Source organism: Vigna radiata, chromosome 3 (assembly GCF_000741045.1).
Source record: "Vigna radiata var. radiata cultivar VC1973A chromosome 3, Vradiata_ver6, whole genome shotgun sequence".
Taxonomy (NCBI): Eukaryota; Viridiplantae; Streptophyta; class Magnoliopsida; order Fabales; family Fabaceae; genus Vigna; species Vigna radiata.
Genome location: NC_028353.1, coordinates 12,470,958 through 12,495,711, shown reverse-complemented (window position 1 = coordinate 12,495,711; position 24,754 = coordinate 12,470,958). Strand labels below are relative to the sequence as shown.

The 24,754-nt window shown below is 30.4% G+C and overlaps 2 protein-coding genes across 3 annotated transcripts; one reads left to right on the top strand and one right to left on the bottom strand.

Annotated features, from left to right (window-relative positions):
• The first annotated feature begins 4,767 nt into the window (after positions 1–4,767).
• On the top strand, positions 4,768–8,550 carry LOC106757324 (signal peptidase complex catalytic subunit SEC11C). Its single transcript, XM_014639967.2, has 8 exons — positions 4,768–4,979; positions 5,091–5,203; positions 5,634–5,705; positions 7,167–7,202; positions 7,667–7,712; positions 7,882–7,969; positions 8,213–8,270; positions 8,357–8,550. Exons 1-8 carry the CDS (start codon positions 4,901–4,903, stop codon positions 8,405–8,407), a joined length of 543 nt encoding a protein of 180 aa, XP_014495453.1. The 5' UTR covers positions 4,768–4,900; the 3' UTR covers positions 8,408–8,550.
• A 9,849-nt stretch (positions 8,551–18,399) lies between these two features.
• On the bottom strand, positions 18,400–20,074 carry LOC106758021 (chaperone protein dnaJ 49). Of its 2 annotated transcripts, none has more exons than XM_014640910.2 (2): positions 20,004–20,074; positions 18,400–19,723 (listed from the first exon to the last, which is right to left on the bottom strand). In XM_014640910.2, exon 2 carries the CDS (start codon positions 19,687–19,689, stop codon positions 18,595–18,597), a length of 1,095 nt encoding a protein of 364 aa, XP_014496396.1. In that variant the 5' UTR covers positions 19,690–19,723; positions 20,004–20,074; the 3' UTR covers positions 18,400–18,594. The 2 variants fall into 2 exon arrangements, with proteins under 2 accessions (XP_014496396.1, XP_014496395.1); XM_014640909.2 differs by having other exon boundaries at positions 18,400–19,722; positions 19,905–20,070.
• Positions 20,075–24,754: the final 4,680 nt, after the last annotated feature.

Genomic DNA, 24,754 nt, shown 5'->3' with positions numbered 1-24,754 from the left:
AACTCGATAGTGCTATCTTTTTTCAATGATTATTATGTTAATGACCAAATTCTTTTGAAGATTGACATTCTCTTTTATTCAATTATTAAAATTAATTATACTTTTTTCTATTTTTTATTATTGTCATTCATGTACAAGAAAGTTGCAGGTTAATTAGGTCATAAATATAATTTAGAAAATATGTTATCAATATGTCATAGTATTCATAAATATCACTAAATAATAAGAAAGAATCAAAATAATGCATCGGAATAAGGAAAAAAATTACTCATTGAATGAGACACAAGACCATTTTCTTTTTCTATTGAAATTTAATGAAATTAAATTAATTCAATTATAGTTGGTAAGGTATTAAAAATAATTAATATTTTAATGTATAAAATAAGATACTTGAAGTATTTTCAATTAATGATCGTTTACACAACTGATAATTATTTGAACATCGTTTTTACTGTTTTCTTAATTCAAAAGATAAATTTAAACATTCTTGCAATTTGAATTATTGTTTTATAAATATTTGTATGTAATAAAATATAAATATAAAATTTATTTTTTCATTTAACATCATAAATAAATTAGTAATTAGTTGTTAAAAGAGAAAAAAAAAAACATAATTGACTTGTATTGACTTCGGGAGTAGAGCTCGACAGAGTCGGTGTGTGGTGTCACTCACGTGTGAGAATTATGTGATCCTTTTTCCCTCTTCGTTTCAAAACTGCACTTCTTACACGCGCCTTTCAAACAAAGGGTATAAGTTTTATAGGAAAATATTAGAAATAAATTAGATTTAGGAAAACTTTCCATTGGTAGAAAATAGCTTAGTTGAAAAAGAAAAATTAATTATAATGATAAACACTTTAATACATGATTAAATAATAAAATGTACATTATCAAAGAGTTATTTCTTTTAAAAAGTATACGTTAGATCCAATCATAAGAAATCCTATTTTAATATTTGATTCATGCAAATAAATAATAATTAATTTTCTTAATTAGAAATAAAATTTGTTGTATTGTTTGACCTTTTTAATCATATTGTGCCGTTATCATATGTCTCTTTCTACCTCAAAGATGAATTGTACATTTGAAGATTATAGATGGGTGCTTCTCTCTCTCCATGCACCTCTCAATTTTCTTTTTACACCTTCAAAATTCTAACTCAAATGATTAGAGTTTTCCTTTCACACCACCATTTTCTACAAATTTCTTTTTACACCTCCATTTTCCATTAAGAATAATTTACTTTGAAAATTGATTAAGAGTTTTATGAATTTTGAAAACTATAAAAATCTTATTTTTAAAATCTGACTAGTTCTTAACTAGATTATCAATTAAGTAAATTTTTAACAAAATTTTAAAAGCCGATAATTAACTTTTAAAGTCAGTTAAAAAATTTCTTTAACTGCTTTAGGAATTTATTCAACCGGTTTTAAAAATTAATTCTTAATCAGTTTTTCGAAATCTGATTAAGGTTCTTTATTTTTCTAATTTTTTTATTATTTTAGTTTATTTTTTATTTTTATTTAATAATAATAATATTAATTATTATTATTATTAAATAAAAACAAAAAAAAATATAAATTAAAATATAAAAAAATTAAAAAAATCTTATCTCACTTTCGTTTAAGAAATTTACTTAATCCCAGTTAAAAAAAAATTTTGACCGACTTTTGAAATTTATTAATATTCCTTTTTTTCAATTTTTTATTTTATTTTACCTTTTTTGTTTTTATTTAATAATATAATAATAATAATAATTATTATTAAATAAAAACAAATTAAAATAAAAGAAATTAAAAAAAAAAAACTTAATCGATGGTTGAAGAATTTATTTAATTGACTTTCGAAAGCCAATTAAGAAAATGTGTTCATGATGTTAACAACATATTAAATTTTATCACTTAATATAAGTTTTCATATTTAATTACAAACTGATTATTTTTAGTTAATTTTAAATTATTATATTAAAATTTATTTTAAAAATTTCTTGCACAATTTATCTTTTATTTTTAATATAATTCATTATCATATGTTTTAATTTACACCGTTAATAATTAAGTTGAAAATATTTTTTAACCTATGTCGATTTTGTTTTTAAAAACAATATATAACAATATTATTAAAAAGAAATTATGAACTATCTACTACAGTCTATGTACCCGTGTATGTACCCGTGTGTATCATTCGGTCTGTCTTAGGATCAAGCACCCATGTCATCCTTCTAGACCGTTCTTTTAGACCATTCTCCTAAACCGTCCTTCCAGGTCATCTTTCTAAGGTGTCCTCCTATGTCATCCTCCCACGTCGTCCATTTAGGTGTTCCACCTTGGTCATTCATCTAAGTCGTCGTTTCAGGCTGTCCACTAAGGTCATCCACCCAAGCCTAGGTCGTGTCCATATGACTTAATAGTATGGTCAGATATTAGTGATAATGGCTCATTAATTAAGTCCATATTGCAGATTAAGATGTGATTGGACCGTCACTAGGCCAGCAAAAGGTAAAGGTCCATCACAACTATTATAAATAAAGATCTTAGGTATGACTTTAGGATTATTATGCACATTATAAACATCACTTGTTGGGCTAATCGATCGGTCATATTACTGACTTCAGTGTTAGAGTGCCTTTAACAAATATCCACCCACATGACTTTAATAAGAAGGAGACAATGAAGAATGTAACTTGGATGATGGAGGCCACTAGAAAGCTTATTCAGTCTTCAGGACAATTTAGAGTGCTTTTAGAAAATTCAAATTGTGTTGAAAATAGTTTCTTTTATCTCTAAACTTAATTTTTGACCATTCATCACTATGGTAACATTCTTCCAAAGTTTTATGCATTTTTATCTATAGTTATGTGAGGTAAGTTTTATATATTTTTAATTACATTATGTGAAATGTAAGTTGTGGAGTAGGTTTTTGCATATGTGATATTTTTAAAAAGATTTTAGTTTATATATTGTGTGACTACATGATGAAAACAATCATTTTAAGGTTAGTAGATTGATGTTGGATGAAGAATCAGATTGATTCAAACTAATTTAAAATTATTTATACAATTTTTATTTTCCTTATCTTTTACTATTTTTTAAATATATTTGTTTTTTTTTTCTAGAAAACTCGTTTTCTAATTTGATTATTTCAAGAAGTCTTTCAAAGTTTGTTAATAAACAAAGAAAGTTTAAATCATCAATTCACCTGGTTCTAATAGTCTTTCAAAAAAAATGTATCATGTTTTGGTGGTAAATCAAATCTTTATTGAGAGTGTCATTATTATAATAGGTCACCTTTATTTATTTATAGAAGAAAAGTATTTCTTTCGAAAAAATTCCATGAAAATATTTCTTGAATCAAAAAGCTTAGGATGTTATTGTAAACTAATAACTCAATTCTTTTGAAATTGTTGAAAACATGTAGATTCCTAAAGATTTCTTAACTTTTAGATAATTGATGATGAAGCTTAATATTATGTGAGAGCAAAAGGCTTAATTAATTTTAGAGAGTATTAAAGTGTCAAGAAAATATGAATAGTACTTGAAGTTATCTATAAAGGCATGAGAGAGGTCAAGAACACTAAGAAAAGTACTTTCATACAAGAGTGCAAAATTGAGGATGTTACAAGAAGACATAATATGTGATGTTAATAAAAGATTCACTCAGATAGTAAGTGATATTACAACTTTGGGAAAGATGGTGAATAGATAAGGGTTAAACACCAGTATTAAAAGTCTTTGAACAAGACTTGACAACCTATGCTAAGTCATAAACAATTACACACATGTCTACGTCTATATTTCCAATTGGAAAAATATGATATTTTAACACCAATTTTTTGACACCATTTTGACATTACACACGTGTTAAAATGTGATTGGACGATTTCAAATTAAAAAAAGAACTTTGGTTTTTTTTTTCAAAATATGTCCTTATCTCAGCTTTTCTAATTTGAAATCGTCCAACCACATCTTAATACGTGTACAGTGTCAAAATAGTGTTAAAATATCATTTTCCATATAATTGCCAAACAAGTGGCATAAAATCTGTGTTTTAACAAATAATATATTAAGTTTTGGTTTGTCAGGGCAAAATTCAATAAACCTTATTTGATTTTGATCAAGAACTTTTTGTACAAAGGATAAAACAAAATTTTATAAGTATAAAATCTCAACAAATGTAAGTGCTTCTTCGTTGAACAAACGCTCATTTGTTTATGCATCTTTGCGTTATAAGCTTTTGCTTGGACAAAGGCATGCATAATATAAATGTTTATTCTATATTTATTTAATGTTTATTACTTTCTTACAATAGGATCATACTCACAAACTGAGGTTTGAATTGTTTATATTATTTCATTTTATAATATAAATATCAATTTAAACACTTTTAATTAAAAAAATTATATTTATTTAATTTTTAAAGTAGAAACCAAAATATATTCAAATTTGATATACAAATTTTAACTTTGTCTCTAAAATCATATTTAATCATTTTTTAATAATAAAATATATAGATTTTTTTTTTACATTTATTATATATTTAATTATTTTTTCATTTACATTTTCTTATCACATCATATAATTTATAAATTTATTATTTTTATTTTTTCAAATGTATATTAAGTATAGAAGTGTAGATATATGTTATGAATTTTATTTCTCATTTACACACTTTCTTATTGTTTTGTTTCTTTCGTAATATACAAAAATTAAAAAGAAGCGTTAATGGCATTGAGACCTTTTTTCAAACAGTACAGAAGCAACACATGTCGCATAGACATTGGGGAAACCACGTATATGTGTTTGAATTGGAATTGCGGTGCGTTCAGAGCTATGAAAGCAAAGTCAATGCTTAAAAATGGTGAATTTAAGTTTCCACATGCAAGAGCGAAGCGTATAACAGAATGGGTTGGGTCACAGACACCGTTCACTCTTTCAATTCGATTCAACTCAGAGAAGTATTCAACCAGATCATCGCTCTCGGTACCATGCTCCTTTTTCCCCATTTCTTTCATAATCACCCATTCAACAACTACTACGCAGATTAATCACTTAATTCTCGTTAATTCCTATCGCTCTTGCAATCGCTTTCAGGTTTGATTGTATCATCGGCGCTCGTCATATGGAAAGGGCTAAGCTGTGTTACCGGCAGCGAATCGCCCGTCGTCGTTGTTATTTCCGGAAGCATGGAACCTGGTTTCCAACGAGTAAGCGTGTCTCGCTCTATTTTAAGATTCTGCATAAATCTTATTTTTCTTTCAACAACCTTACACTCACATTTTATTTATTTTTTTACTTTGCATATTATCCCTTTGAATTTTGAAAGTATTGCATTTACTCTCAGTATTAAAATCATTACAATTTAAAAGACAAAGCCTAACGAAAAGGTAACTACAAGAATTTTGGTATATGATGAAAAACAAATTATTTTATTTAGATGCGTAACAGATGGTAATAAAAAACCTATTGAACAACGAGTATATCGAGGGGAAAACAGGAATGTAAGTATAGTTTGAGTTCGTGATGAAAGATGTTATTTTTGGTTTATTTCAACGTATGCCAATAATAATGTAAATGGTCATTTGCATTTTCTTTTGTCCCAAGCCTATGTGATTCTGGTTAATGGTTTTCTTACAGGGTGACATTCTGTTTTTGCACATGAGCAAGGATCCCATTCGTGCCGGAGACATTGTGGTTTACAATATAGATGTATGTACCATTATATTATTCTTATCATTATTATTTTGTTTTGTACTGGATGTGGATTTTGAAATGCTTTCTAATATTATTCTATCAGTTTCTGTTTCTTGGCATTGACCATCAGTCTTTTGTTACTAATATATACTTGTCTTGACAAGAACATGTTTTTTGTCCCATGAAAATATTACTTTTTTTTTTTTAATTATTCATATGTTTTAACTTTCTTTAATAAAAAAAGATATAGAAAAATGGTAAAACCGAAAAGTGCTCCCATTATAACTGCAAAAGTAGCCAATGTCAGGTTGAAGTTGCTAGTGAAAATCCACTTTATTTGAAATCAAATATACTTTTAGTCTTGTTAAAATAATATTATTTATTATTTAGTTTTTATAAAAAAAAGTGTTTAATTCTTTATCTTATGTTAAGATTTTAGTCATTCTCTAGATACTGAAAATGTTTTACAAGAGATTAAATCACATTATTTTTCTAGTTAGAAAATACAATTTACAAGATTTACACTGAAGTTCAAACAAAAACTGTTCTATTTTCTTGCGTAGAGCGTATTTAACCTTTTGAGAGATAGAGATATACCTTAAGTCTCTTTTCTTCTCAATACTTAATTATTCAACAAAATCTCATGCCGTTCCCATTAATGGAAGAATATCAAACTATTAATATTATAATTGTCAACCTATTCTCGAAATAAGACATTTATGTTTCTTTTGAAAATATGATATCCTGCATGTCTGTCTTTTCCTTAATATTATGTAGGTTTCTTATACTCTGATAGAGAGAAACATAAGAGACAGGTTGAATGGAAATAAGTTGGTAGAGCATAAATATTTGAGAAATAAAATAGAAATTAGAAGTATTTGGTTGAAGAGAAATAAAGAAGACATGGGAAGAAAGATATACAGATAAGTATAAACGAGTTAGAAATATCACAATAACTCCCAACAATTTTAAAATTATTCCTATTTTTTTTCATACTTAAATTCATTTCATCTTCACTCTTCCTTTCAATTTTTTCAACACCAAACAAATCCCTTAGCCTCATAACAAGTTTAGTGACTTTCATGCATAGCAATATTGGATAGGATCCTTATCACCTTGTTTTCTGAAGAACTTTTTTGTTTTGACACTTAAATATGTATTTGTTATATAGGGCAATGATTTGTTAACAAAGGGTTTTTTACAATATTTTAATACAGTATACGTGTTATTTCTTTATTAGGTTTAGAGTACATAAATACATTATCAAATAAATAAAAAACTCGTAAAAAAATTATGTGTACTGTCAAAATATTATCAATAAATCTGTGTGAAAAAAAAAAACAGAATCACAGAGGAAAGACAAGTTTTGGCCATCAGTTATGTTGTTGCAATCTAATGCTGGTCTTGAAAGATTTATTTATATTTAATGTGGCTGCAAAAATACATTTTGACGACAAATGGCTACACATTGTGCAGGGAAAAGACATTCCAATTGTTCACCGTGTAATTGAGGTTTGTATAACTTTAGTTTTCTTCTGCTCAACCTTTTAATTTCTATTTAGTTCACCCAACGTAAGCCTATCATAAACGGTGTATCTTTAAATAAGAAAGAAAAGATTATGCACACTAATGTGTGATGATCTTTCCTCTCCTGTTGTATGCCTGCTCTGAAACAGTTAGTTGCTGTAGTATGGAAAGTATGTCATAATCTTAGTGCATTGTGCAGAATACAGATAAACAGAAACACAGAGGAATGCATATGAAAAAAGGAATAGTGGAGGTTATAGATAATAGGTCCTTTGAACTGCGTAACATGGTAACCATGCTAGTTCTAGAATCAAAGGCTAGCTGGTTTGTACTGCTGAATTTTTTTCATTTTACAAAATGGATTTATTGGCTTCTTCTATTTTTAGAATTTGAATACTATTTGATGACTATGATACATACATATCACTCAATTTGTTGATTTTTCTTAGGTTCATGAACGTAAAAATTCTGAAGAAACTTATATCCTAACAAAAGGTACAATATAATAGATATGGATGCCTACATAATGTGTCCATGTCATTTTCCAATTGTCAGCATATGATATATTATATTTTTTGTTCACGGTTCAATTTAGTACTAAAAATTTATTGTGAATTAGCTTTTTCGTTTCAAAACATTCACATTTCTTTGATATGCATTTCAGGAGACAACAATGATGACGATGACAGGGTTATGTATAATTATGGCCAGAAGTGGTTACAAAAACACCATATTATAGGAAGAGCCGTAGGGTAAATCCTTTTCCTTAGGACTAAGCTTCACCTTTTTGGACTCGTCAAAGAGAATTTGCTTTGACCCGACTAAGTACATTTTTGGATTAAATTGAAAGAATTTAAAAATATTTGTTTCCAAATCAAGAGGCTTTATTCTTCATTTCTTTGAAGAAATTTGCAAAATCATTTTTCAAATTATAAACCAAACATGATTTCGTCACTTATGTTTACACAACTTCATTACTTGTGTCTTTTCTGCAGGTTCTTGCCTTATGTTGGTTGGGCTACAATAATAATGTCTGATTTTCCTGTTCTCAAGGTTTGTTCTTTGGAACTACAGTTTAATAGTGTGTCAATATTAGCAGCTTAATATTAATTCATCAATCATCATTTTCTTTTTTGCAGTATATACTGCTAGGGACATTGGGACTGCTAGTTTTAACAATGAAGGAATAAGGATGCAATTCTTGATACATGGCTTAAATGGACAGAGATATTTTTTTAAGGACGAAGAGTGTAACAGAGTATAACATAAATTATATAAGAATATCATAATCATTTTTCTTTTTCAAATATATACATACCTCAAAGTTACATAATCTTCCTTGTTTTGGTTTACGCTACAAAGCTACACATATTATCACATAGTGCAATAAACTCTATTAAAAATTAATAGTATTATTTCTTCATGTTTAACACTTTGAACTTTAATAGCAATCTTCTCACAATGATTGATACGATCAAGACATTGTTTAACACTAAATTTTTACTCAAGTTCACATTTAGAGTTCGTAGACTGGATAATGTATTTCAAAATGCATTCTCAAAAAAAAAGAATTAAAATACTTCAAAAAATAAGGACTAAGGTTAATAAAGTTTAACAAAATATGATAGACTTCATTATTTAATCTACCACCATTCTAAGCCTTTGTAGGTTTTTAGAGAATAAAAACAGAAGAATAAGTATATTTTATTATTGAATGCAATTTAATTTAAATACATAAGGAAATTAGCAATCATTATTAATAATTTATCAACAAAATAGGAAATAACTTACTTGCCTACAAAATAGGAAATAACTGACCCACTAATAGTCATTGACTAATTAAAATAAATAAATCTTAAATTTTTCTAAAATCATGCAACTAACCAGGCAACTCTCAACACTCCTCCTCTTTAGGAATTCGAATACAAATCTGTTGAGCGAAAAAGATTTGGTAAATATGTTAGCAACTTGGTTTTCCGTGCACAGTAGACTAAATATGCCTTGCCACTTTCTTGAACTTCTCTTAAGTGAAACAACTTCACATTAAATTGCTTGGTCTTCCCATGGAATAAAGGATTATGTGAGATTGAAATTGCTGCTTGATTATCAACAAAAACTTATGTGCATTTATCTTGCTTCATACCCAAATCTGTTAAAATATTCCTCAACCAAATAACTTGATTCATAGCTACTATAGCTGAAATAAACTCAGCTTCTGCTGTTGACTGAGCTACAACCTCTTGTTTCTTGGAACACCAAGAGAAAACACCTGAACCCATACTAAAACAGTACCCTGAATTACTCTTCATATCATCCAAGCTACCAGCCCAATCACTGTCATAAAAACCATAATTTAAAGTTTTGTACCTTGTAGTACTTAACTCCATAATTGACAGTTCCTTTGATGTATCTTACAACTCTCTTTGCTGCCTTCAAGTGCAATTCACTAGCACAATGCATAAATCTTGACAGCAAGTTAACTGGGAATAAGATGTCAGGCCTTGTGGATGTAAGATACATTAGACACCCAATCAAACTTCTAAAATAAGCTTCATCAACTTTATCTGTTTCATTCTCCTTGATAAGCTTCTCTTTTTGATTCATTGGAGTGTTCATTGGTTTGCATTCACCAAGGTGAAATTTCTTTAAAATCTCCTTTACATATTTTTTCTGGCAGATAAAAATCTCATTCTTCTTTTGAGTGATCTCCATGCCCAGAAAATATGTCATAAGACCAAGATCTGTCATCTCAAAGACCTTTTTTCATTTCTTGCTTGAATTCTTCAATTAGTTCTAGATTGTTTCCTATCATCAAGAGATCATCAACATATAATGAAGTAATTAAAGTATCAGCACCATCTTGTTTGACATAAAGAGTAGTTTTAGATACATTCTTTTGAAAGCCCAAGTGCAGTAAATGATCATTAATTCTGTTGTACCACATCCTTGGAGCTTGCTTTAAACCATATAAAGCCTTTTTCAACAAGTAGACTTTTTCTTCTTGTCCTTTGATAACAAAATCATCTGGTTGTTCAACATAAATCTCCTCCTGCAGAAAACCATTAAGAAAAGCTGACTTGACATCCATATGAAATACTTGCCACCCCTTTTGTGCTATAATGGCAAGTAGTAGCCTAATTGTATCATGTCTTGCTACTGGAGCAAAAGTATCTGAATAATCTATCCCAAATATTTGAGAATAACCTTTCACAACAAGCCTTGCTTTGTGCTTGTTTACAGAACCATCAGGGTTGAACACCCATTTCACCCCAATAACATTTTTGTCATAAGGTCTTGGAACTAGCACCCAAGTTTGATTTTTCTCAATCATGGACAGCTCCTCCTGCATTGCAACTAACCATTTCTCCTCCATTACAACTTCTTCAAAACTGGCAGGTTCACAAATAGCTATATTGCACAATGATACATTGCTTTTTTGATAGATATCAGAGAGTAACCTTGTTCCTCTAACAGGTGGATCATCTACAGTGTCTTCAACCTCAAATTCAGTGTTCTGATTTTTCTTTGAATCACTTCAGCACCAGTTTTCATCTTCCATGAAATGCACATCTCTCCTTATTAGAATTTTTCCAGTTTGAGGTTGAAAAATCCTATAAGCTTTAGAAATTGTGTTGTAGCCAATAAATAATCTCGCTTCAGCCCTTTTATCAAGCTTATCACGTTTAATCTGAGGTATATGTGAGTAACACAAGCAACCAAATACTTTAAGAAAGTTCAAAGAAGGTTTAAAACCAAACCAGGCTTGAAAAGAAGTTTGATTGTGCAAGGCTCGTGTTGGAAGCCTATTCTGTATGAACACGGTTGTATTTGCAGCTTCAGCCCAAAACTTTTTTGGTAATTCCTTTTGATGAATCATGCACCTAGCCATCTCCATGATTGATCTATTTTTTCTTTCACTCACTCCATTTTGTTGAGGAGTGTAAGGGGCCGTTAATTGATGTTCAATCCCAGCTTCATCACAAAATTGTTGAAATTGGTTTGCTATATACTCTTTTCCATTGTCTGACCTCAAGATCTGAATATGGCAATTGCTTTGATTTTCAACAAATGCTTTGAATTTCCAGAATATTGCAGCTACTTCTGATTTGTATTTAAGAAAGAAAATCCAACACATTCTTTTTAGGTCATCTATAAAAATAATATAATAAAGACTTCCTTTTATGGATGGAGTTCTTTGTGGTCCAGCAACATCAGTGTGAACTAGCTGTAATTTTTTACTAGCCCTCCAACTACTTTTAAGGAATGGTTTCCTTGTTTGCTTCCCGAATCTACAAGCCTCACATTCGAATGGTTTCTCTGTTAAGGAAGGAACTCCACAAACTATTTGATTTTTCAGCATGTAGTTCATTCCTAAATGATGGAAATGACCCAGCCTTTTGTGCCAAAGATTGACTGAGCTTGATGTTACTGGAAATGCAGTCTGCTCCTCCTTCATTGGATTAAATGAGAAACTCTTGCTCCTCATCTTGACTTTAAACATTTCAAGGTCGGTTGGATCTTTAATTGTGCAAACTTTATTTTCAAAGATAACTTTGAACCCTTCCTCTAGTAATTGTCCGACATTAAGCAAGTTTTGATTAATTTTAGGTACATATAAGACATCAGAGAGGGTTTTTGTACCTATGTGAGTTGTTATAGCTATTAAACCCTTGCCTTTTACTGGAAGTTGTTCACTGTTTCCAATTCTGACCCATTTGACTTCGGTAATGTCCAAACACTTGAACAATTCTTTGTCATAGGTCATGTGGTTTGTGCAGCCGCTATCAATCAACCAAGATTCATTTGAACTGCTACTGGAGAAACAGGTAGCAGAAAAGGTTGGTCTTCATTTTATTGTGCGTTTTGTGCATCACCTTCAGCTTCTTGTTGGACATTTGCTTTGCAAATAACAACTTCATGACCAATCCGATTGCACTTACTGCACCTTGCATTAGGTCTTTTCCAGCAGCGAAATGGTGGATGACCCAATTTTCCGCAATGTTGGCAAGGTGGATAATTTTTCTTTTTACCCTTACCTTGTTTTTTATTAAGAGCAACATTTTCACTAGTTGTTGGTTGAAACCTTTTGAAAGTTTTCTTTTTAGTGGTTCTGACATCATGATGCTTGACAGGGAGTGCACCTTCAACCACACGATCTTCTCTCATTAGCCTGCGTTGTTCTTGGGCTTGCAAAGCGTGTAACACCTCTGCCAAAGTAATCTTGGACAGATTCTTTGTATTCTCCAATGAGGCAATAGACGCTTCGTACCTTTCTGGCACTGTCACAAGGATTTTCTCAACAATCCTGGAGTCCGCAAAGTCGCTGCCCAACAACTTGATTTTGTTGGCAATGCCCAATAACGTGTTTGAGTACTCCTTGATTGTCTCTGACTCTTTCATCCTTTACATCTCAAATTCCCTCCTTATGTTCAACACTTGCATGCTTTTTATTCTGTCATCTCCTTCATATTCTTCCTTCAAAAAATCCAATTTTTTTTGGTGATTTAAGAGTCATAATTTTGGGGAAGATCAATTCTGTAACACCAGAAAACAAAGATGACTTAGCCTTTGCCTTCTTTGTTTTTTGTTCCTTGTGAATTTTTATTTGGGCCAAGGTAGGATTCTCTGGCAGCGGTTGAACAGTGTAATCATCTTCCACAGCTTCCCATAAATCCAGTCCCTCTAGATAAGACTGCATTTTTACAGCCCACATATCATAGTCTTCCCCATTAAAGATGGGAAGTGCTACTAGAAAGGAAGTTGACTCTCCTTCCATTCTATGGGTCCCTTAAGAAAAAGTGCTCTAGATATCAATTGTAGGTTTTTAGAGAATAAAAACAGAAGAATATTGGCTGGCTGGAAGTATATTTTATTATTGAATGCAACTTAATTTAAATACATAAATAAATAACTAACTAGAAGATCACATCTCGTGATTCTAGCAATCACTACTAATAACTTTCCTACAAAATAGGAAATAATTGACCCACTGACCCAGCCATTCACTAATTAAAATAAATAAATCTTAAATCTTCCTAAAATCATGCAACTAACAAGGCAGTTCTGAACAACCTTCATTGACTGTTTTCAGCTCTGGTGTTAACACCGTTCTTTGTTTCTACCACTCCTCACATATTAGTATATGTGAAGAAATGCATTTAAAATACAGAAAGCTAATATATATGATATAGTAATATAACAATATTATTAACTCATATTTGAGATGATATAAGTTCTTTAATTAACTTGTCTCCATATTTTGATACTCAAACACTTCCTTAGTAAATATTCTATGCGAAGGCCAATATATGAACTCACAAGTGGTTCTATCCAATCAGTTCATTCAAATCTCATCCCAAGTGACTCAAATAACATTATTTATTATATAAACTATCCTAAAGTGTAAATAATTCACACTTGTCAAATCAAATACGAGATATTAGCCAACACTCAAAGTATCTCAAACTACACAATAATGTATTGAATAGACTCTTCTGTCTGGGTCATACTTACACCTCATTCCTCTTCCAAAACCTATATCATAAATAAAACAATATGATTCATCAAGTCATGATAAAGTTAACTTCACTAGTTCCCTAAGTATGATCCTCTTTTATATCATAATATTTCTCAAGTGGAGTCTCCTTTAATTTTCATCACCCAATTATCTTTTCGTTGGATACTAGTGAAACTAGGATAGTCTCATATAACAAATTCCCTTTAATACACTTTGACTCATCCTAAATTAACATTTTTCCTTAAAAATAACTAATTCAACTATTGTTATCACATCAATTTTTCAAACAAGCATACATCAACCGACACCATTCAATTCAATCATCATTTTAAATTAAGATATAAAGGCATCATAGATTCCTCTAACATAGATTCTTGAAAAGTTCACGTTTATAATTAATTACACTCGATATGCAATCCATTACTAAAATAGGATAACAAATATATAATACACTGATAATTTATTATACTCTCCTTATAATTGATTACTAGAAAAGGTTTTTCACTTTTAATTGTTTATGTCCTAATCTCTTTGAACTATAAAATTATGGTATCAATACCGTTATAATAAGTTAAATCATAATACTATATATTGACAATATTCAATCAATCAAACATAGAGTAATACCTATATCCTATAAAAAAAATCACTCTTATTATTCAATTCTATAAACAAGTTCATCAAATAAGCATAATCAAACATTTTCTATCTGTCTCACAAACACTCTACTTATACAAGATTCATAATAGTAGTTGGATCACATCAATACATCTTATAAATCTCAACTTTTACATATACATCACAAAAATCATTGCATATCAAGCACACTGATTTTTCCACTCATTATAGACATCTCAAGACCCATTTCGATTTCTCATAACCAAACTTAACCAGTAGGCAAAATAAAACAAAATAAAAAATATTTTTCATCCCTTTTAACAATATTACAGTCTCAAATGTTGAAAAACTCATTTAGAAATCAAATTCACAAAAACAGACTAATTCTATTCTATATCACTTCTCGTGGTGCTCCGAAATTTTTAGTCAACAATTTATAATTTAGAGCTTCTTCTACAGATTCTTCTTTTCCAGTCATACGATTATATGTAGAATCAAATAAATTCTATATACTAGACAACCTTTACTTAAATTTTTTTCTATGTTGATAATTTCTTGAAGCTATAACCTTCCAGAAATAAAATTATTATAATCACAATTACGAAGACATTAATTCAATCAAACACAATGTAATAACTCAACCATAAAATCACCAAAATTCACCCTTATTTATTAAATGCTCTTATAAGCCAAAACTCTTATAATAACTTTCATACAAACTTCACAAAATTATCAGCATCACCCCTAATTTAAGTTATATATTCAAGCAATTTCAACCCCAATGCAACACGTCACAGTCCATACCATAATTTACTTTCCTGAGAAATTTCTTAACTTCCTTTGTATTGAAAATACTACAACTAACAATATAATAACTACACTTTGTTGCTCCTTCATTTATAAGCATATATAAAAGTTCAAGCTTCTCCTATATAGCTCTTGCACGTCTCTCATAAAAAATAACATTGAACACATTTTATCAAAAAGAAAATTTCAATAACACTACAAACTCAGTAGTGTTCAAAGTCTCATTCCCTAAAAGACATGGAATTTGACTTTTGTAAACCAAAGATGGAAGAGACATTTTATTCACATATAACAAGTACTTCATTTTTTTTTCTTCCACAAGTAATAATTTACTCCGTTAAAAGAAGTTATTTTTTCTGAGTTTATATCCTTCAAGAAAAAAGAAAAATAATCATTTAACCAAACTACTTTGATACCATTCTAAAAAGATGTGTATCAAAACAATAAAATAACAATTCAATACTAGAGTGATAAGAAGTGAAATAAAATTCTTTCAAGTTACAAGAATTTGAGTAGAACCAACAAAGGTATGACACATAAGAGAATGAGAATGACAAAAAGTGCATAAAACAAAAATAATTTAATCTTGGAAAACTCTTTATCTAATGGTAAAAGCCATTAGTCATCAAAAGTAAATAAACAAATACATTATAATTAATAGAAGGTCCAAGAGAGTCTTTAGTAATTGTGCAAAACAAGTCAAATACACACAAAGATGGGAGGGGATGTAGAATGGTGTATTAAAACTTTTTGAAATCGCAAAGTTGCATCTAATACAATGATGACACTAATGTGATATACAATTTGTAAAAGCGTCTACTATTCATTTATAAATTCTCCTTTTGTTAGTGTATATTTTACATGCAATTTAAAGCAAGCTAAAGGAAAGAAAATATGAAGTCTAATTTTTTACATTGATTTGTCTATAAATGCAAACTATGTTAAGATCTTGATCAAGTTTCACTAGACAAGTTAAATATGCTTAAAACAACTTAAGTATTATTTGGATATAGTGTTTCTCTAAGCAAAAAAATTCCTAGTATTATTTAAAACATAACTTTCGACTGAAATCTAAGTATTGTGTGGAACAATTACCACTATTGACAAGACAATCTAGAGTATTTTTTAGAAAGACTCCTAGTTAAGAGTTTTGTAAGGATAGAGAATGATCTAAAAGATAATTAGGTTTTTCTCACAAGGTAGAGAAATATGTCTTCCCATGAATAGAGAGCTTTAATACTTTGCTTACTAAACATACATGGAAAGTATTTTTGTAAAGCTTGGCACACATAAAGCTTTGAACAACAAATTTTACAATATTTTAACAACTCTTGATCAATTTATTATCTTTATTCAACTTACAAGATTTCTTTATATATGAAATTAAGAAAAGAACCATTTCAAATCTTTTTTTTTGCTAGTTGAGAAGCTTTACATCAAAACATTATCTTAAAGTTTACATGTTTACGCATGAACGTAAAAATACATTAAATACAATTTCATATAAAATTTCTATTCTTTAAGAAACATCCTAAATTTATCAAGCCTCAGTCATGACTTCTCTCTTCATGACATTTTTCTATTTATATCATTAAGGTTTTTGCATTAAAATAGTAAAACAGACTTCGTAAAAAAAATTACAAGAAAAAATATATATTAACTTATTTATTTAAGTTATACATAAATTAATTAGTATAAACGCTATATTTTCTTTAATTTTTTAATTTTCAACTTACATATAACTTAATTCTAAGTTATAATTCTTTGAATTTAGCTTTTAAAACAAATGATAAGCCGTTAAGTTTATACATTTTAAAAATAATATTTTATCTACAATCAAACCAAATCTACGTCAAATATAAATTAAGGCATAGGCTCTTGACAAGCCATTTGGCCAATTCTCTAAATATTAACTTTAATTATAAATAGGAAGACAGGAATTAAAACTTTCATTGAAATAATTTCCAATAAACTAAGAAATTGGGTATATTTTAATCTGTAGCCTGGTTGGTCTCGATTGATATACCTACGGTTGTAATAATGAGACTTTGATCCTTAGAAAAATGTCGAGAGAGAATAAGAAGATAGCCCTAGTGACCCCACGGTTTATGATTCAGGTTTAAGTACTTATGTCACAAGTCAGGACACATTACAAACACATGATATTCTTCACCAAATGTTGCAAGCTAAACTCCACAGTGCCAGCCAGACCGCCATAAAAATTGACACAGAAGGAAAGAAAAAATGAAAAATTGGCTATTATCTTCTGAGCCTAATGAATTTGAAAAGGACACGGACTAACATAATCAAATTTAAAAAGATACTACATTGTCAAACTTTATTAGGCCTAGTTCTGGCTCTCCTCAATCATGCAGACCCAAACAAGGTACACCCCACACAGGCCATCGCATACACAGATGAACATAGCATAGTTTCAATGAAAACCAAGTCCCTAAGAACGTGAAACTTTATATCCATGATGATATTGAAGCTATAGATCTTATCACTAAAAACTTGCAACCGCAGATGGTTCTTCATTGCCATAGACCTTCGACTCTCTTTTGTCAAATCTTTTTAGCCACCCAACTATGCCTCCACTAATGCCTCAATCAAAGAGCTTCCACTTATCAAGTATCAAGGAAACAAAGAAGGGTAGATAGCTACTTAACGTACTAGGAATTGAAAAGAATTGAGAACCCTTGGGGTGTCTACCCATGGAGGCAGAAAGAAATTGAAAAGTGACAAGTGATCAAGTCATACGGGCAAGACAATAAAAGAGATATTTGTTAATTGGGTGTTTATGCCAAAAATCATGCTTCAAAGCATAGACTTTCAACCTGCTTCAGCCAGTGTTTCGCACCCTCTAAACACTTCCTTTTGATGAAGATGTAAAATCACGGAAGCGTTAAGCTAATCCCTGTCGATCTTTCCCTTCCTCTTTTTGCCATCTCCAGACATATGTTTATCTATTGTTCGCCCCCATTCTCTTCTTCCATTCATTCTACTGTATTAGAGCTAAAGCATTAACGTAATATATAAAAGTTTCACTTAGCAGCAATAAAACCAACCGAATAATCAAGGAATTATAGCAAAATAATACTTACAGATTTACTCTACCACTTAGCGTACCGCTTAGCATGGAATACACTCCGGTCAAAAGACAAATGTAAGTACACAATTGATCCAATGCATTCATACTATACTTCAGGTAATAAATAATTTCAGCAAGTAAACAAAAAATTCATCAGGGAGATAGTTGATGAAATTTGAGAGAACAATTCCAACAAAGAAGCTGGCTTATTGTAAACTTGCTTCACTGATATCAGAGTGAAAAAAATAAATTGTACATTCTATAATATCACAAACAAGTAATAGCTGTTGCATCTACATCAAAAGGTAAGACAATAATAAAAATAAGGATTATGATTCCACTTATCAATTCGCCAACTCAAACTTCCGCAGCATATCGCAGTGCGGTGTTTCCCGGATATACCCCCATTGGCGGCGCTGCAACTCGAAATGACAATTCTGGCGAAGAACGCTAAAGTAATCCCTCTCCACCCTTTCTTCAAGAGTTGCTCGTTCTTCGCTCTCAGGCGGATACTCCTGAGCAAACTTTGTAGACTTGACATAATAGTTAACACCCTTTGGTGTAGTTAAACGATGCTCATAAGGATAGCTCTTCGACAGCGAGTACAAGGGATCCGACGAAGGCAAAAAGTTTAGTAGCAAAATCAGTAGCACCGGCAACAACTGAATTAAAGCACGAACATTAAAACCACCAGAAGCGTGTTCAGCAGGCCTGTGACCATTGAAGCCGTTGAAACCACCTGGTCCAAAACTGAATCCTCCAAAATTGGCTGCAGGGGCCATTCCCCCAAAGAAGAAGTTCCTAAATATCTCCTCAGCATCAACATCAGCCTCATAGTAACCATTATAACCCCTAGCAGCTGGCCTCGCGGCACGCTGCTCGTAAACCGATTCATCTTCACCGGAAACATCATACTTTCTCCTACTCTCTTCATTGCTAAGGCACTGAAACGCCTTTGACACAGCCTTGAATGCTTCCTCAGCGCCAGGGGCTTTGTTCTTGTCGGGATGAACCTTAAGGGACAGTTTCCTATAAGATTTCCTCACATCCTCAACAGTGCAACTTTTCTCTAATCCCAATATCTCATAAAAGTTTTTCTTCCTCTTAATTTCTCTGATAATTGAAACTTGCTCTTCGGTATAAGTGGCCGAAGATGACGAGGCGGAGGACGACCCCGCCGTGGCCGCCGAGGTAGCGGCCGCCCTTCGCCTGAGAGAAGGCTGATCGGGGGGTACGGTACCTTCCGCCGCTGCCTCTTTGGCAGGAGACTTATCCCCTGTGTCCGCCTCGATCGTGGACAGTAGATCGTCGACGGGGAGCGTGGGGTCGAGGCGGCGCGCCTTCGTCACGAACTTCAACGCGCGTGAACGATCACCGTTTTCTAACGCCTCTTTACCGATTCTCAAACATTTCAGCGCGTCGTCCTTGTTCCCATCCATGGTGAAGATAACGCTCGTACCGGATCTTTGCACCTGAAAAGTTAGGGTAAAAGGGAGAGAAATATCCGAGATTTATATGTCAGATTCGAGATTAATTTTGGGGAAAATAGAAAGAAGAACAAAAGATTGTGAATTGAAATGAGAAATTGAAGAGATGCGTGAAGCTGATATGGTGGATCGAGAGGGAGTGAAGGAAATTGGGAAAGTGAACTTACAGTTGAAGAGCGAAGACGAGCGTAGAAGAATCGCGCTATCGAGATCGGAAAATCGAGTTGATTAGGGTTTCATTTGGAGATAGAAAGAATTGAGAGATTGTTATTCAGTTTATCACTGCCCCACGATTTGAGATTAATGGAGCAACTCTTTCATCTTTCTCATCTTCTCCATATATAATTCATTTTTCTAACACGCGTAATTATATATCGCATTTCTTTTCATAAAACATATATAATTGTTTTTTTCTAAAATAAATTTCTTCTATAATCAAAATAATAAATTAAATTATTAACTAAGTATACATACTTTCTTTACATATTCAGAATTCCGTGAATTTTAATAATGAATCATCCAACATAACATCAAAAACAAAAATGAGATAAAAAAACAAAAATAAGAGTTCGACACCCTAAAAAGAAACATCTAATTAACAATTCATTTTAAATAAATGAAATAATATTTAGAAAGGAAACATTTAAATATAAAGATACAAGTTTGTAACTAAGAATAAGGTAAATGAGTTCTTTTTTAGTAGAAGGTATAAGAAAGAAAGAAATGGAATTTAATGGAAAAAATATAATTGAAATGAAATAGATTTATAATTAAAAGAAACTAGAAAATATGATTTAGTTTGTTTTTTCAATCAAAAGTGAATCTTCTAATGTTGTGTTGGTGTGTAAGATATGAATCATTTGACATGTGCAAATTATTTATAAAATTTTTTATTTTTATAAATAATTAATGTCTCGTGATTATTATATTTAGTGAAGAATTTCACTTTTTTTTAATCTTTAATCATTTATATTATCTTAGTATAATTTTTTTTTTATCAAATAATTAAGTGAATGACTTAAGTGTTAAAAGGTATGGTTATAATATAGATATAAAAAGTCAACCATTTGATTGTCTATAATGGGATCAAGGTTTATGGAAGAGTTTGCATTAGGAGGATTTAGAAGTAACATAATCTCTTTCATATATGTGTATATATGTGTATGTTGTGTGTTAATGATATGGGTATCAAAGAAAAGTAGTTGAACTAAATAAAACAGAAAAGTTGGAGAAAGATCAATGAATAGTATCAAAGAAAAATAGTTGAACTAAAGAAAACAAAAAAGTTTGAGAAAGATCAATGAATAGTATCAAAGAAAAATAGTTGAACTAAAGAAAACAAAAAAGTTGGGGAAAGATCAATGAATAGAAGGTTAAATAGAATATTTGAAAATGGTGAACTTAAGGGAAGAGAGTTACAAAGTCTAAGGATGATTATGAAGGAGGAAAACTCGATTTATCTAAAGAAGTATTCACAAAACAAAATCAAAAGAGAAGTTATACGAAGATAGAAAGGAACATTGAGTAAAAGTAATTATTACAAACGTGGGTTTAATAGACATAATTGATGCAAACGTGAGTGATTTTATATACTTATTCTAATCATCTTTATTTTTAATTTTATTTTTCCTTAATCTTCAAAAGGATAAAAAATATAAATAAGTTTCTTGTGTTTGAAATGAAGTTGACAAGTTTTATTTACAAATAAAGCACTTTACAAATGTCGTGAACAAGACAATGACAACTCTAATGAAGAATGTAACAATTTGAGTAATGTTTTAATTGATTTTTTTTCATCAGTTCTTGTTTTAACGATTTAATTTATTTTCTTGCATTATATGAATCATTATTTCCTTAAAGATAAAAATTACAAAGAAAATTCAAAACACTTCTCAAGATCATGTCACTCCCTCCTTCTTCAAGTACATTCATCCTCGAATGTTATGAGTATACTTTTTCCAAGAATCAAGTACATTTATCCTCAGAATGTTATGAGTACACTGTTTCCAAGAAAAATATGATGATACTGGGACCAAATAATTTACTTATATTGTTTTTCCCATTTTAGAACTAGAATGTGTTCACTTGAACATAAAGGACTATTCATGCTTGTTTGAGGGCGATGAATTACGAAGAAATGCATGTTCACTTGAGCCGAATCGCGAGGAAGGAAAGGCACGGATTTGAAAGATTGGTGAATTTTTCATCACCCGCTGAAGTACAAAGATTTGCGAGGATTTCTCATGCAATGTCTAATCTACCCTCTGCATATTATATAATTCTAACTCCAACATATGAAAAAATCGATTCCTTGAAGAGCAATAATAATAATAATTTGTGTTCGGTGCATTGAAGAGCAAGTCTGAGGTTAGTTTTACACAAAGACTTTTTGGAAAATTTGGCTTGGTTTCTGACGTTACAGGTTGTAGATGAGGAAGACAAAGTTTCTTTGTCTATGGTAGATGACGTTGATGGCTGAAGGTTGAAGATGAAGACCAGTTCCAAGCATTTGAAGAGGAAGAACTGCAGGTATATTCGGTTACTTTGCAGCAATATTCGATTACAGGGGATGAAGAATTTCTGAAGCAATGGTATTCGGTTACGAGTGCTGATATTCAGTTCCCATACTTCTCCCATTGTGTTCGTATTCGGTTCTCAAACCTTCATATTCGTTTCCCAACCTTCATATTTGGTGTTCTGATGTGTGAGGTAGTGCTACGAGAGGGGAGGGTTTGTTGTTTGGATCAGGGGTTATTGATTTTGTTGGTCTGGTGTTGTTCATTTGATTGGTGGCTTGAAGGAGGAGCATGGTGATTTTGGTGTTGGGGGGCCTCAGGGGTATTTCTAGGTTTGATTCACCACTTCTAATAACAGTGGTTGTAATATTTTAGATAACTTCCAATTTTTTTTTAACTTTTATAATTATTTAGATTTATTTTTAAATTTATGTAAGGTTTATGTTTTTATTTTTAAATTATTTTTAATTATTTACTCTCAATAAACATTTTTACAATTAAATATAACATTAACAAATATCATTTTAATACTTAGGAGCATTTTGGTAATCTTTAATTTCTACGAATTAAACAAATTTTTTAAAATTGTCACATCAATCAAAATTTTTCACTAATTCTCAGAAACTTTACTTCTAAATCCACTCTCAATTACCTCCAAATCCACTAAAATAAACATAAAAAAAATTATCCTCAAATTCACTCAATGACTCTTCCCCAAATTATTTCCCCCAATCACTCCCAAGTAAGCACACCCAACAAAAATAGTTGATTGATTGGTACCTAATGCCAATTGATGAGTTGTTACATAGATATCTCATGAAAAATCCTTTCCTTCATTATTGAATGGACAAAGTAACAATACTTTTACAATCATAAAAAAAAAAAAAAAACATTATCTTTATTATTGTCTTTTCTCTTTATTAGTTACTTTTTTTTTCTCGCTTATTTCTTTTTCTCCCCTTTCTTATATTGTTTTTAATCTTTTTTTTCTAACTCCTCCTCTTCATTTACTTTCTCTTTAATCTCATCATCTTTATTTTCTTTTTCTCTTAACTTCTCCTTTTTATTTTCTTTTTCTCTCAACTCATCCTTTTTACTTTATTTCTCCTAACATCTCCTCTTTTATTTCTTTTTATTCACTAATTTTCTTTTCCAATATGAACATGTCTTTTCTAATATTTATCAAACATGTTCTCTTTATATTTATACCTTAACTCTTTTTTTTTTCCTTTTCTCTCCTCAAAACTTTATTTCAATTTCTTCTCCATTTATGAAACAAACTCATCAACAAACAATTTGTGTTAGTCATTAGGTTGGAAAACATTTTAACCAATACTTGTCATAATTCTAAAAATACAAATAAGAATATATATATATATATATATATATATATATATATATATATATATATATATATATATATAACCTCTCGCCGTTTTGATATTCAATTTGAAAAAAAAATATTGACGATATACTAAAAGAAATCACAAGGTTGATCACTAGTTATCCTAATAATATCAAAATTAGGGTCTTATAACTCAACTCTATAAACTTTTACAAAGAGAAAAGTCAACTCTTTTACTAAATTTATATATTATGTATCCATCCATTTGTATTACAAGTGTGTATGAATTAAACAAGATTCTCTACATTTCATAATAATTTTCAATAAGTAATATTTAATAACCACTAATATTGCATTCAATCCTTATTATATGAATAGTCATTTCCTGTATTTAATTAAAAGATAAAAATTAAAAATAAAAATCAAAACACTCCTCAATATTTTATCAATAAGAGGTTTCCATTGAGAAAAACATTGATACATAATAATACTAAAAGAGATTGAGAATTAGTGTTTGTGATTATTTTCGTTCTCTGAAATGGTACCACACTTGAACATTTAATATTAAAGCAACAAACCATTCATACAAACTGAAATAATAATTGAAATTGTTATAATAAAGGTTTAGACCATATAACTAATCAATGTAAAATTAAAATCTTATGTGTAGCTGTGCGCGAATTAATGTCTGATTGTCATATTACACGACAGTAATAAATATAATCAACAATGGTATACATATTTGCAATGAAAATGCGAGTAATTCTATCATCTAGAGTGAATTATCAGTAGAGGTCCATTTAGGAACATCACGAAGATAAGGTACATAAAATGAACTACTTTGAATATCAACGAGTTTAGTTGGCTTCATTGCATTCAAAAGTAATACCCAATGATTGTCATAAGTCGTAGACTAATGAGCAATTTATGTTATCGAATGATCTGGGGAAAGGAATTCTCGTACAAGCATCACAGTTATTAGCGTAGAAGTCAAGGAACCGGTGAGAGATGTATTTGTCGATGCCAACAAGGGGATGATCCTGTCAAGCATGGTATCAAAGTATTGTATCTTCAATTGAGTACAACTTAATGATAGGTTCTTTCTCAAACTAGGTTGAGTCAAAACAAGAAGATGAAACTATAGTGATAGAAATGA